Source organism: Suricata suricatta, chromosome 4, assembly GCF_006229205.1.
Source record: "Suricata suricatta isolate VVHF042 chromosome 4, meerkat_22Aug2017_6uvM2_HiC, whole genome shotgun sequence".
Lineage (NCBI taxonomy): Eukaryota > Metazoa > Chordata > Mammalia > Carnivora > Herpestidae > Suricata > Suricata suricatta.
In genome coordinates, this window is record NC_043703.1 from 11,656,013 (window position 1) to 11,669,030 (window position 13,018).

The 13,018-nt window shown below is 44.4% G+C and overlaps 1 protein-coding gene across 13 annotated transcripts in view; it reads left to right on the top strand.

Annotated features, from left to right (window-relative positions):
- The window catches only part of DOCK9 (dedicator of cytokinesis 9), a 283,577-nt gene that overhangs the window by 138,657 nt on the left and 131,902 nt on the right, over positions 1-13,018 (top strand). For all 13 annotated transcript variants that reach the window (XM_029936495.1, XM_029936502.1, XM_029936506.1 and 10 more), the window contains one exon: positions 11,185-11,274. In XM_029936495.1, coding sequence (XP_029792355.1) covers positions 11,185-11,274 — 90 coding nt within the window. The remainder of the gene's footprint in view (positions 1-11,184; positions 11,275-13,018) is intronic.

Here is a 13,018-nt window from a genome sequence, read left to right on the forward strand (position 1 = left end):
GGCTGATGTTAGGCAGGCAGAACCCCTGACCCCTGGGGAAGCTCGGCCTGCCTCACATCAGCCCAGGACCAGCCTCAAAACTGAATGGATGTGACATAAACAGGAAGGAGACCGCGCCCCCAAGTGACCAGAGGCCGCGCCTGGTGTTCTGGATAACCCCGCCCCCATCTCTCTTATGCATTGGTGACAAAAACATGCTTCAAATACCAAACCAAAATAAACCAAACTAAATCTCTAAAAAACAAACTAAATCTCTAAAAACCAAACTTAAGGGATGAGTCTCATCGTGAAGGGTCCTGAACATTTCACTTGTTTGGTTATAGTTTACTGCATTTGGGCAGTTATGTAGTGTATAATTTTGGGGATTTGAGAAGGAAGTAGAATGAAGTTTTTATGGCTCTCAAAGGTCTCCTGACACTTATAAATGTACATGACATTTTAGGAAACAGGACATTAAGCGGAGACAGAAGCCACCTGGTGTCTCACCAGTTCTGAGACACCATCTACTTTGGAGCCCTGAGTGATATTACGATTGAATTAAACAATCCCCATTTTGAAATCTCTGCTGCCCATTCACTCAGCAAACATTCACAATGTACCGGGTGTTCTGCCGGGTCGGAGAAGCAAGGGTGAGCAGCGGAGTCCGAGCGACTCCAGGCCGGCGGCAGATGTGGGTGGTGGGAACAGCCCCACCGCCAGGCTGGTGGTCTGATGCCTGAGGGAGCCAGAAGACCCCACGTGCTGCCGTAGGGCCGAGGAAGAGCAGGGGAGCCCCGAAAAGTCCTCACAGCTGCTCGGCCGTGGGCTTGGGTTCTGCTGAGGAGCGTGGACTCGATTCTGGCGGCAGCGAGGAGTCATGGAGAGGATGGAAGCCGAGGCCTGGTGCTGTCAGATGGGAGTTTTAGAGAGATGACTGGCAGGTGTGCAGAGAACAGGTAGGGACAGGGGAGGGGAGGCAGGCATAGGGGTGTGGGTGCTCCCCTGAGGCGCACGCACGAGCACCCTGGATGCATGCACTGTCATGGGGCTGTCTGGCAAGGAGAGTCACTGGCAGCATACCGGTGGCACTGTTGAGTGAACAGAGATGGGCGGTGCAGGGCGGGAGCCCGGAGGGCTTGCAGGGGCCAGCGAGGAGCAGCTGTGAGGGAGAGATGGCCCTCAGCGTGGCTCCGCCCTGGCAGGGTTTTAATGGGTCGCTTGGGAGTGGTCTTTTGCTAAATCCCTCCAGAAACCTAAATAGGGTTCCTTCTTTAGACCCTTGCCCTGTCCCATACTTTGTCCATTTTCTTAATTATTGGTGAACGCGGCATTGAGAGTTCTCAGGAAACTGAAAATGGGATTGTCTGATGTTAATAGGACGCTGTGGGTCAGCCGCCAAGACATGATCTCCGCAGTGAGATGTGGGGAACGCCCTGCGTGAATTTTAGTTTCCAGCCTGGCTTGGGACTGAATCCTCTCAAAGCAAGTCATCTGCTCTGAAACAAATGCGTCTGCCAGACACTTGGAAAGGTGCCATTACGCCGTGCTTGATAAGTCACAGAGACGTCCCCAGAGCCGTCTAGGAGTGATGTTTCATGTACAGACAGAGGCGACCAAGGCCGGTTTCCAGCATATGATATAAAGGGACATAACTTCACAGACGGTGAGGTACCGTGCAGTTTGGCTCAGGCCTAGAGACGAAAGGAAGGAGGTGTTGAGAGCTGCCTGTCTAACAGGGAGTAGTTGCAAAGCCAAGATAACTTTAGAACATTGAAGTGGATGCTGTCCATTTGGCGCAGTCGAGCACAATATAAATTCAACCCCAGGCCTGCTTGTTTAGTGAAGGAGATGGGCCAGGCCGAGGGACGCCAGCCTAAAGAGCTGTCTTCCCCAGGCCGCCTGGGCTTTGATTTCTGGCAGCATCCACTTCCCTCCCCTCCCGGAGTGCTGGCCCTTCCCACCACACCCCAAGGTCGCCCTTCTCCTGGAAGATCAAAGTACTGTTTCTCTGCAAATGCATCAAGCCCTCCAAGGTTTGAAGGCAGAGTTCTACCGAGGGAATTCAAACAAACACAAAAATGAACGCAAGTATAGGATGCTCTGTACGGAATTACAAACAGGTTAGGTTAACTGCTGAGCAGAGCGAGTCCACATTTTTGTGTAGGGGTAGATGGGAGCTGACCAACCCCTGGGCCCTGGTGGGCTTCTCTGTCCAGCAGGTCATATCTGTCAGAGTGAGCCTCGGGCCCCCGTCTCTGACCTCGGGCTGTTTGCAGGCCTCAGAGCCCATCTTAGAGGTAAGACCCCAGGCACCCAGGAAATTTCCCTCACTTTGGACTTCCTGCAGCCATGTGCCCAACTGACCAGTTACCTCCTCTTGAAGAGAACCTTTTTCACCTCTTGTAACTCTTCAGAGGCATTCTGCTCAGAACACTCAAGAAGCCATCTCTTCCTGTTTCAAGGCCCGCACGGCCTTCTGGGCCGCCTGTGATGTTTGTTTTTCTGTCTGAGGGCGGACACTCCCAGCCCTGTGCTCCTTGGCTCGGGAGAGATGGGGGGACCGCGTGCGGACGCCCGCAGCCGCCTCACGCCGCAGCCCACCCACTGCTCTGGGATCTTGTCTCCAGCTCGTTGTTCGCAGGGTCCCAGGGGAAGGGTGGGCCTCTGGTTTCAGCCTCTTAATTAAAATCATATAAAATAGGATATTTTAAACAGCCTTGGCTATGCATGCTTCCCACCAGGAATTAAGAGAGTTGTTTTGTTATAGTTGTAATGCCCATTCTAAAGTGATTAATAAAAAGCGCCATGCCGTATGGGTTGGGAGGGTCGGAAAAGTGAAGACATAGGGACACAAAAGCATGTCTCTGTTAAAACTTACCCTATATTTATTTAAGTCCCCAAAGTGACTCTGCCCTCCTTCTCAACCAACAATTCCTTTCATAAAAATAAATGGGGTAATCAGTCAAAGCAGACATAATATTCGTCTTATTTTTTTGGATGTCTTTTAGTTTCTCTCAAAGCACAGATAATAAGCCATTTGAGAGAGATGGCCTTAGTATTCCATGTTCACAGAACTGTGGAATTTTTAAATTACAAGGGATCTAAGGAGATCCTTAGAAAACTCTATTTTACAGACGTGGAGAGTTAAAACTCGCCCCCAGCATCACACAGCTGGTTAGAGCCGAGCTCAGATGAGCACTCAGGTTTCCTGGCTCTCACGTCAACCCCCTTTCCAGTATCGCTTCTCAGATTCTTCCATAGGAAGTTTAATTAAATGGTTCACCTCACGTTTCTTGCGGGTTGAAACAAGAGCTTCCTGGGACCCCAGCTTCAGGGGGTCAGGGTGGCCGGCCCTGATGGAGAGAAGACAGAGCTCTGGCCAGGTTGGGGTCACGAATTCCATTCATAGAGAGAGCTTCCAAGTTGAAGATGCAGACCCGGAGTTAGAGCAGGCCCTCAGGGAGCAGCTGTGAGTGATCAAGAAGAGTGTCGGGAAGTGCCGGATGCCCCAGGGCTGGCCCAGAGGAGGAGACCCGGCGCAGGGTTCGTCTGTATGTCCCTTCAGGTGGCACGCGGCCCTGCCTCCCTGGGCCACACATACAGATACGGCTCCTAGCTGCCGAAGTGACCCCAGTCTTTGGAGGGAATCATTTCAACCAGGAGAGAAAAAGGCTTTTAAAGTAAAAGACATCTATTTGACATGTGTCCTTCCATTAAATTAAGCTTGGAGTTAGTTCTGCTGTTTCTCTTCAGGTCCGGGGGCAACTCTGAACTCCTTCAACTTATTTCATTAAAAGAAAAAGTCCCCTAAAGATGGACCTGGGACCTCGGGTGTCCTTCTAAGCCTTTTGGGTGAGGACTTCACCCCTTTCTCTTCCTTTAGCAGTTCTAAATTGTTCTTTTCAGTTACTCCTGACTTTTTTTGGAATTCCTCGTGAGACTCCTGTCCATACTTGGCCAAGGTAACGAAAGGTCTCTGTGTGTCCAAGACTACCAGCGTTTAACCTAAGTGACAGTAACTGACTAAAAATAATCTAGACTATCTTAGTAGCTAGAAGAGGGCTTTTGTTTTAAATTGTGCTTTGCACTATGAGATTTCCATCCAAAATGGTTGCCCGAGATGCTAGCTGTGTTTAGATTTAATTTGCAGATCTTATCTCGCTTCGTAGTGAAATGCTTCTCCCCTCCCCTTTGCGAATGTAGAGATCTACAGAGAAGAAGGCAGCTGCTGAGCTCTCCCAGTGGCCTGGAAATAATTTATTTCCAAACATAGGAATGGGAGTGATATTCTTTAAATGTCCACCTTGATATTGATTTATATAAAGTGGATACAGACCCATCTTTGAGGAGAAATATGATTTTAACTGATAGAAAAGTAGAAGAGAATACCACAACCATGGAAAAGAAAATCATTGAGTATAAATCTCCAGGTATTGATTGGGACTCTGTTATAAGCCAGATAAAAAAACTGCAGAAATTTAATGTGAATCGATTTGGCATACAGTAGACTATTACCCAAATATGACTTTTAATAAATAAAGTCTTTGGAGAAATTAAAGTAGAGCATTCATTTATGCTGTAGTCTTCCCTTGTCAGTTTTCATTATGGACCAGAGGAGTTTCTGTAATAACAGAAAAAAAATTATATACAAGTAATCGATGATTTTTCAGTAGAGTCCTATTTTGGTCTCCATTGACTATTTTTTTATTCATTCATTCTTGAAACATTGATTACTTAGCCCAGAGATACAGACCGGAGGATATGCCCCTGCCCTCACAGGAATCCACAGTCCGGTGGGAGGAAGTAGAACATGTGCCTGCAGGGGGTTTGGGATTATGGAGTCAGAGATTGACGAGCTATCAGACAGGGCCTCATGGGCTATACTTGATAAGTCACCAAGCTCTGGGATCAACGCTTAGATTTGCAAGTCCAGAGGCTGAGTGTGGTCAATGTGACCAGAGTTGTTTAGGCTCCAAGAATTGACTGGTAGCAGATAACCTTGTAGGAGAACAAACCAAATAGCATTTAATAATGAGCTTTGGGAACTAGAATTAATAAGCAGATCAGAATATATTTAGTGGCTGTGTCCATTCTCTCCACTTAGGAAAATCTAAATGGGAATTCCTTTATAAACTTGGATTAGCGAGGCTGGACTCCGTGAGTGGGAAGACCTTGGGAACAGAGGATAGCAAGGGGTGGGTCCTCATCGGTGCCAAGTCCAGGAGTCCGTGGTGCCCCAGGGGACCCCAGCCTGATGGATTTCAGCCTTGCCTTTTAAATGGTGATAAAGACACTGACATGCAATCCCAGCTCTTCTGTTGGCCCATTCTTTCCCCAGATGAGTTAAAACTATTGATTAGGCTATAGGTTGGTGGGATTTTTAATTCTTTGGTGTTAATTCAAGTTTAATTAGACTTCTGGGCAGTTTTTCCTTTGGAATAGGATCTATTTGTAGTTCTAGGATTTAATGGGTCTCGTGTGTGTGTGTGTGTGTGTGTGTGTGTGTGTGTGTGTGTGCAAAGAGATAATCTCATTTATTATGTCTTGATTTTGCTCGTTTAACTTTCCAAGGGTAAGTTTATCTCCCAAGCTGCTTCTTTTTGTACTGAATACAACTTGTACTCATCCTACACAGTTTAGCTTGAGTGTCTTTGCCTTGGTGCACATCTTCCCGATGTCCTTTCCCCCTCCCTGTTGGATTTGGATTCCCCTATTCTTTTCTTTCATGCCAGCCTGTGCTTCTGTGCCCCTTTCTCTTGTACTCCTCTGTAGTGCTGGCACTCTGATAGTTTATTTCTTATTCTTCCTCTGTCTTCAGATTATAAGCTTTATAGGAAAAGCAACTATATTTCATTGAAGTTGGTGTCTTAGCTGCTAGTTCAGTGTCCAGTGGCAGAAAGTAGTGGCACAGCAGATGGATAGATGGATGGATGGATGGATGGATGGATGGATGGATGCGTGGATGGAGAAGTGATATTTCTGCTGAAATGTAAAATGGTCGGTACAATGATTTGGAGGAAGAGAAGCCATTGATAGCTACTCTCGAAGGGTAACAGGCATTTTGTTTCTATTTTACTTGTCTCCTCTTAGGACATTAACACATGTCCCAAGAAAGGTAAACGTGGAACCCAAGTGGCAGCTTCGAGTATCCCTTCATTGCTTCTGTCCTAACTCTATATAGTGATTAGTATTTGAAAATGTTTTCATGAAAACAGCCGTTTTTTCAGTATGATAATGAAGACGTGTTCCTAATCTCTGGCCATCTTGTTACAGTTAGTTATTGCTGGGTAACACACCACTCCAAAGCCTAGTTAATTTAGGACAGTGATTTTTCATTTCTCACAGTTCTGAAATCTGATCAAGGCTCAGCGGGGTAATTCTGCTTGACTTGCTGTCTGCAGAGTCTGGAATGTCCAAGAAGGCTACTTACATTGTGGTACCTCAGCCAGGATGGCTGGAACCAGCTGTGGGCTGGTGGGGCGTTTCTCTATATGTGGCTTCTCCATATAGCTAGTTTGGACTTCCTTATGGCATAGTGGTCTCAAGTTGTAGAACTTGCTTTTAAGAAGGAGGAAGAGAGCTGCTAGTCCTCCTAAAGGCTAAGTTTGGAACAGGCACAGTGCCAGTTCCGCCTCATCTGATTGGTCAAAGCCAGCCCAGATTCCAGGAGAGGGAAATCGTCTGTGCCTTTGGGTGTGAGGAGCAGCAGACCTATATGGGGAAGGATAGCAGCCAGCCATCTAAAAGAGGATATCTGAAACATCCAAGTTTATATACAACGGGAATTAGACCTAAAAATGACGCGCAGCTAGATATGTACTACGAAAGTGTGTCTCATGTAAGTGAATGGTTTTTAAGAAGTGCACTATTTATTTGGATGAAGTCTCCAGAGGGAAGAAGGGCTCTTGTAGGAAAACTAAGCTTTGTCAAAATCAGAGCGAGGACTTGATCAGTAACGAACTCAGACATAGCATTCCAGTACTGGTGGGTGCTGGTGGGTGGTGGTAAGCACACAGGTGACTGGTTTAATTATGCCCAGTGCTCTCTTACCTGCTAAACGCCAGTCTCTCTTGAAGGATTAAAGTTGCTTTCTTTTTAAAGTGAGGGCATAATGCCATTCACTCTGATCCACGAGAATCAAAAAGATCCATATCCTATTTCTCTCACCCTAGAGGAGTGTTTGGAAAAGTATCCATAATTGAAGTTTCCTGAGGGGCATCTGGCTGGCTCAATCAGTAGAGCATGCAACTCTTGATCTTGGGGTTGTGAGTTCAAGTTCCACGTTGGGGTGGAGATTACTTAAAAATAAAACCTTAGTGTCAGACTTCAGCTTAGGTCATGATCTCACAATTTGTGAGTTTGAGCCCTGCATCGGGCTCTGTGCTGACAGCTTAGGGCCTGGAGCCTGCTTCAGATTCTGTGTCTCCCTCTCTCTCTGCCCATCCCTCATTAGTACTGTCTCTCACTTTCAAAAATAAAGACATTAAAAAATAAAAATAAATAAAACCTTAAAAGTTTCTTGAGTTGGTTATTCCACTGGGAAAAACATAATACATTGTGTCTTTTGACTAGAGCTGTGGTGGAAAATGGACTGGAAATGACTCTAATAGTCCTGTTTCTTGAATTGAGCATTTCCTGAACATTTTACAAGTGTAATAATTAGTTTCAAAAATCTTGAAAGACCAAAATACATCAAATTAAGGCTATAGAACGTATTCTTCTTTGAAGCATATACAGTTTCTTAAACAAACAATTCCCCTTTTCTTATATTATTCCTGTTTTTTAACAGTTTTGACAGTCTCTTATAATCACTGTGTTACTTGGAAACTTTTTGAATAGATTATGCCTCTTCAGTGCTGATTGTCACATGTCTCTATGGCCTTTCATGGGAACAGGTGAGAGTAGTAAGGTTCACCATTTGTGACAGTTGCAAAGAAACCAAGACCAACGGCAGGAAATAAAATTAAATTATATACAAAATATACCCACTGAAGTTTTCAACCTGTGCCGGAGGGAGGGCATCACAGATTTGATCCATAGCTTCTTCCAGCCAAAGACGAAAACCGTCTGGGACAGATGCAGGGGGACCCCTGCTTATTAGGAGCTACGAAGACCTACCAAGGGTGGACTGACTCTCTTTGCAAAATGTTTTCCACATATGCCATTTTCTTAACTGTGATCTGTTAATAGTATCCAAGGATTATAGTCCATGGGAGGAAAAATCTAGGAACATTTCTTTCTGAAGCCTGAGTTCTGTTTCCTCATATTGACAAAATTGTCCCTTCCCAATAACGTTAATTAAAGTGGATTTCCACTGCTTAACGTGGCATTTTATTATTTAAAATAAGCAATTGAACCTCTTGAGGGGAGGTAGCATTCACAAGATCATAGATCCGTTCAACAAATAGTGGTTGAGCACCTTCGACTTGTCCGGTTACTGTGCCATGAGCCCATTGGGATGTGTCAGTGAACAAGAGTGACATAAAAAGGCAAGTAAGAGATGAATGTGAAGTAGAAAAAATAGTCCTAAAACTCACTTGGAGCCACAAAAGACCCCAAACAGCTAAAGAAATCTTTAGAAAGAACAAAGCAGGAAGCATCACACATCCTGATTTCAAGCTCTACTCTAAAGCTGTAGTTCCCAAAATAGTGTGGTACAGGCATAAAAACAGACAAGTAGAACCGAATCGAGAGCCTAAAATAAACAAGCATATACAGTCAACTGATATTTGACAAGGGATCTGAGGACACTCCGTGGAGAAATGACAATAAATGGCGCTCTTCTGTAAATGGTGCTGGGATGATTGGCTGCTCCCATGGAAAAGGATGAAACTGGACCCACATCTTCCTTCTCATGAAAATGAACTCAAGGTGGATTAGAGACCTGAGATATGTATATGTAAGACCTGAAATCATGAGACTCCTAGAAGAGAATACAGAAATAAATCTCTTTACCGTGGGCCTTGATAATAACATTTTGGGGTATGCTAACTAAAACACAAACAACAACAGCGACAAAAACAAATGTGACCACACCAAACCTAAAAGCTTCTGCACAGCAAAACAAATCATCAGTAACGTGAAGAGACAGCCTACAGAATGGGAAAAAATATTTGCAAACCACATATCTAGGGGCTAATATCCAAAATATATAAAGAACGCATGCAACTCAATAACAACAAGAAAAATAACCCAAATTAAAAAGGACAAAGGACCTGAAAAGACCGTTTTCTGAAGAAGGTATACAAAAAACCAACAAGTAAAGTAAATGAAAAGATGATCACCATCACTAGTTATTAGGGAAACGCAAATTAAAATAACAGTGATATCACCTCATGCTTGTCATCGGAGTAGCTGTCACCAGAAAGATAAGCGGTGACACATGCTGGCATCGATGTGGAGAAAAGGAAACCCTTGTGCACTGTTGGTAGGATTGTAGTTTAGTGCAGCCAGTATGGAAAACAGTGTGGAGGACCCTCAAAAAATTAAAAATAGAGGGGCATCTGTGTGGCTCAGTTGGTTAAGCATCTGACTCTTGGATTTGGCTTAGGTCATAATCAATGTTTGGTGGGTTCCGGCCCAGCGTCAGGCTCCGCAACTGGCAGCCTGTTTGGAATTGTCTCTCTTTCTGCCCCTCCCCCACTCGCACCATCCGTCTCAAAATAATAAAGTTAAGAAAAAAATACTTAAAAATAGAACTACCATATGATCCAGTAACCCCACTTATGCGAATATATCTAAAGGAAGTGAAAACACTGCCTTGAAAAGCTGTTTATAGCAGCATTGGTTACAGTAGCCGCAACGTGGAAACAACTGAAGCGTCCATTGTTAGCTAAATGCATAAAGAAATTGTGATATGTATCCACACCGGAATAATATTAAGCCATAAAAAATGAGGAGGTCCTACCATTTGCAAAAACATGATGGGCCTTATAGGCATCATGCTAAGTGAAAGGAATCAAACACAAAGACAAATACTGTGATCCATTTATATGTGGAATGAAATAAAGTAAGACAAAAAGGCCCAGAGAAAGAGATCAGCCTTGCAGTTACCAAAGATGGAGAGTGGGGGGGGGGGGAGAATTGGAGGAAGGGGGTCACAAGGTCCAAACTTCCTGTCATAAGACAAACAAGGACCAGGGAAGTGATTCTAGCCTGGTGTCTACAGTGAACACCGCCGTGTGGCATCTAGGACAGCTCTTACGTGAGCAAATCCTATCACAAGGAGAAAGGCTTTTTTCCCCCCTTTTCCCTTTCTTTTTATTGTGTTTGTGTGAGAGAACGGACATTAGCTGAACCTATTGTGGTCCTCACTTCACAATGGATGTAAACCAAACCATCATGCTGTTTGCCTTAAGCTTATGCAGTGATGTATGTCAATTATTTCTCAATAAAACTAGAAAAAAGAAGACACGGATGTGATGATGGTTGCGCAGCAATGTGAATGTACTTAACGCCGCTGAAATGTACACTTTAAAATGGTTACAATGCGGGTGCCTGGCTGGCTCAGTAGGAAGAGCATATGATTCTTGATCTCAAGATCGTGAGTTTGAGCCCATGTTGGGTAGAGAGTTTGCTTAAAAAAGTAAAATTGAGGTGCCTGGTTAGCTCAATTTCCTGAGTGTCTGACTCTAGATTTTGGCTCAGGTCATGAGTTCATGGTGCGTGAGTTCGAGTCCCGTATCAGGCTCTGCCCTGGCAGTGTGGAGCCTGCTTGGGATTCTGTCTCTCCCTCTCTCTTCCCCTCCCTGGCTCGCTCTCTCTCTCAAAGTAAATAAATAAACTTAAAAAAAAATCTGGGTTAAAATGGTAAATTTTATGGTATATTTGTTTTACACTGGAAAAAAGGCCATTAAGACAAGAAAAAGCCAATGTAGCGGGATGCACTCAAGCACTGGGGGCCAGCGAGGGTCAGGGATTCTGAAAGGGGGCCTACCCTGCCTGGCAGGAGCAGAAGGACTCCCTGCAGGGGTCACTGGGCTTCTGACTCAGAAAGAAGTGGGAGCCATTGCCCCATGCCTGGCTTTGAGCTTTCCAGCCCCAAAAGGGATCCGTTGTGTGTGACCCAAGGGGGAAGGAGAAGGGCTCTCTCTGCAGGACTGGCAGAGCCTGAGGGGCTGTCTCTGTGCGGGGCGCAGGTGCACCCTGATGCCGGCGCCTTCCGTCTTCCAGTAACCAAACCTCTCCCTGCTCTCGCCTTCACAGACGGCCACTCTGAGGCGACAGGGTCGGTACATGTGCTCCACGGTTCCTGCGGACGCGCAAGAAGAAGCACAGAGCTTGTTCGTTACGGAGGTAATGTGCCTTTTCTACATTAATGTACACGTTATCTTAGAGTCGCTGTTTGCCAATGCCCCCCCCCCCCCGCACTTTAAATTTCAGTGATGGTTTCAAGGAAGTATCAGAGGTAATTACATTTTTATAATGGAAGTTAAAAGAAGAGAACAGTATGGAATTTTTGGAGACCAAAACTTAGACAGAAATGTTAATAGGGGTCATTTGTGACGACTGCTTAAAACATGACGTGTACAGGACTTACAGGCATGGAATACAGGTAACTTAGGAACTCGCTGGAAATCTTTGCAGAGGCTTTGCTGTTGAGATTGCTTTTAATGGAGACTCAGCACACACCCTTATGTGTTCATTTACTTCATTTATATGCTTCTACTTATAACATTTTCAAGACTAGTTCTGTCTTCAAGAAGTGCCAGGTGATAATGAGCAGAGCCTGACTGTGCCTGATCAGTGTACAATTATTGTCACTCTTATGTGAACGTACAAATGATTACCTTGTTAAAGAGGAAAGGGAAATTCTTGCATTTGGATTGCATTTCTTTTTTTTAGACTGGTGTTTGTTCCTTCCTCCAGGTGCTTGTACGTAAGATGAACTAATTAGGTATTTTAATTTTGTTTCTTGAAGTGCTCCTTCATTTAAAAATAATGGGTCTTTACCCCTATTTTTCTTGTTGATTTTTAAATGATAAACATGCGCATCAGTAAGTTTGCTTACCACAAGGAAGCTATGCTTTTTAAAGTGAAGACTAATTAAAATAACAATATTATAGTAATATATGATATTATTTAGTTTCCATTAAGGTTTACAAAAAATTAAATACATATCAAAAATTGTAAAAGTGTGATCTCTCATCCTTCTGGACAGGTAACTTCTTGTCTTACCTTCTTTGAAAAGACAATTCTGGACAAATAGAGCCAGAAATGTTTATGTAGTCTTAAATGTTTAGTTTAAAGCAGGATGCAGACGCCGTGTGACTGACCCACAGGCAGCTGTCTGGCCTGCAGCCTGTTTTTGTAAATAAAGTTTTATTGTACCACGCCCCTTCATTTACATGTCACCTGTGACCTACTTTCACATTAACTCAGAGTTGAGTATTTGCAGCAGAGACCATGTGACCCTTAAAGCTGAACATACTTAACTATATGGCTTTTTCCAGAAAGAGTTTGTTCACCTCCAAACTTATTAATTCTACTTAAGTTCTCCCAGTTGCTTAAAAAATATGATTTTTGAGGCACAGTTCTCCAGTCCATTCTTAAACTGCCGTAGTTTTAGGAATAACAGCTTCATGCTGTGCTGCCCCAGCCAGCGGAACAAGCCCTCTTGGGACGAGGCCACTAGGGTGGAGCGACCGGCAAGCACTTCCTCCCTATCCTCTTGTCCGGCAGACGATGACCTAATGGCTGTTTTAAAAAACAGCTTCAAAAACCTTTCAGTATTAACTTGAAAATACTATTGAATTTCACAAGTCTGAAAGGTCACTGATGAAATCAGCCAGTCAGATCCCTGTCCTTCTAGAGATCCAATCCTCCGGATACTGATTTCTGACATAACCCCTCATTTCCTAGACTTCTGCATCCCCAGAGGGGTGGGGGGTGGGGTGCCTGCCATGTGGACAGTCAACAAGGGCTTATCAAATGAGTGACTCTCTGGCCACGTGACCTGGTTAACTATGTTTCCTTACAGTTTCTTATAATTTAAAATATTTAAACATAATTATCTTTATGAGCCCTTTTACCTAAGATA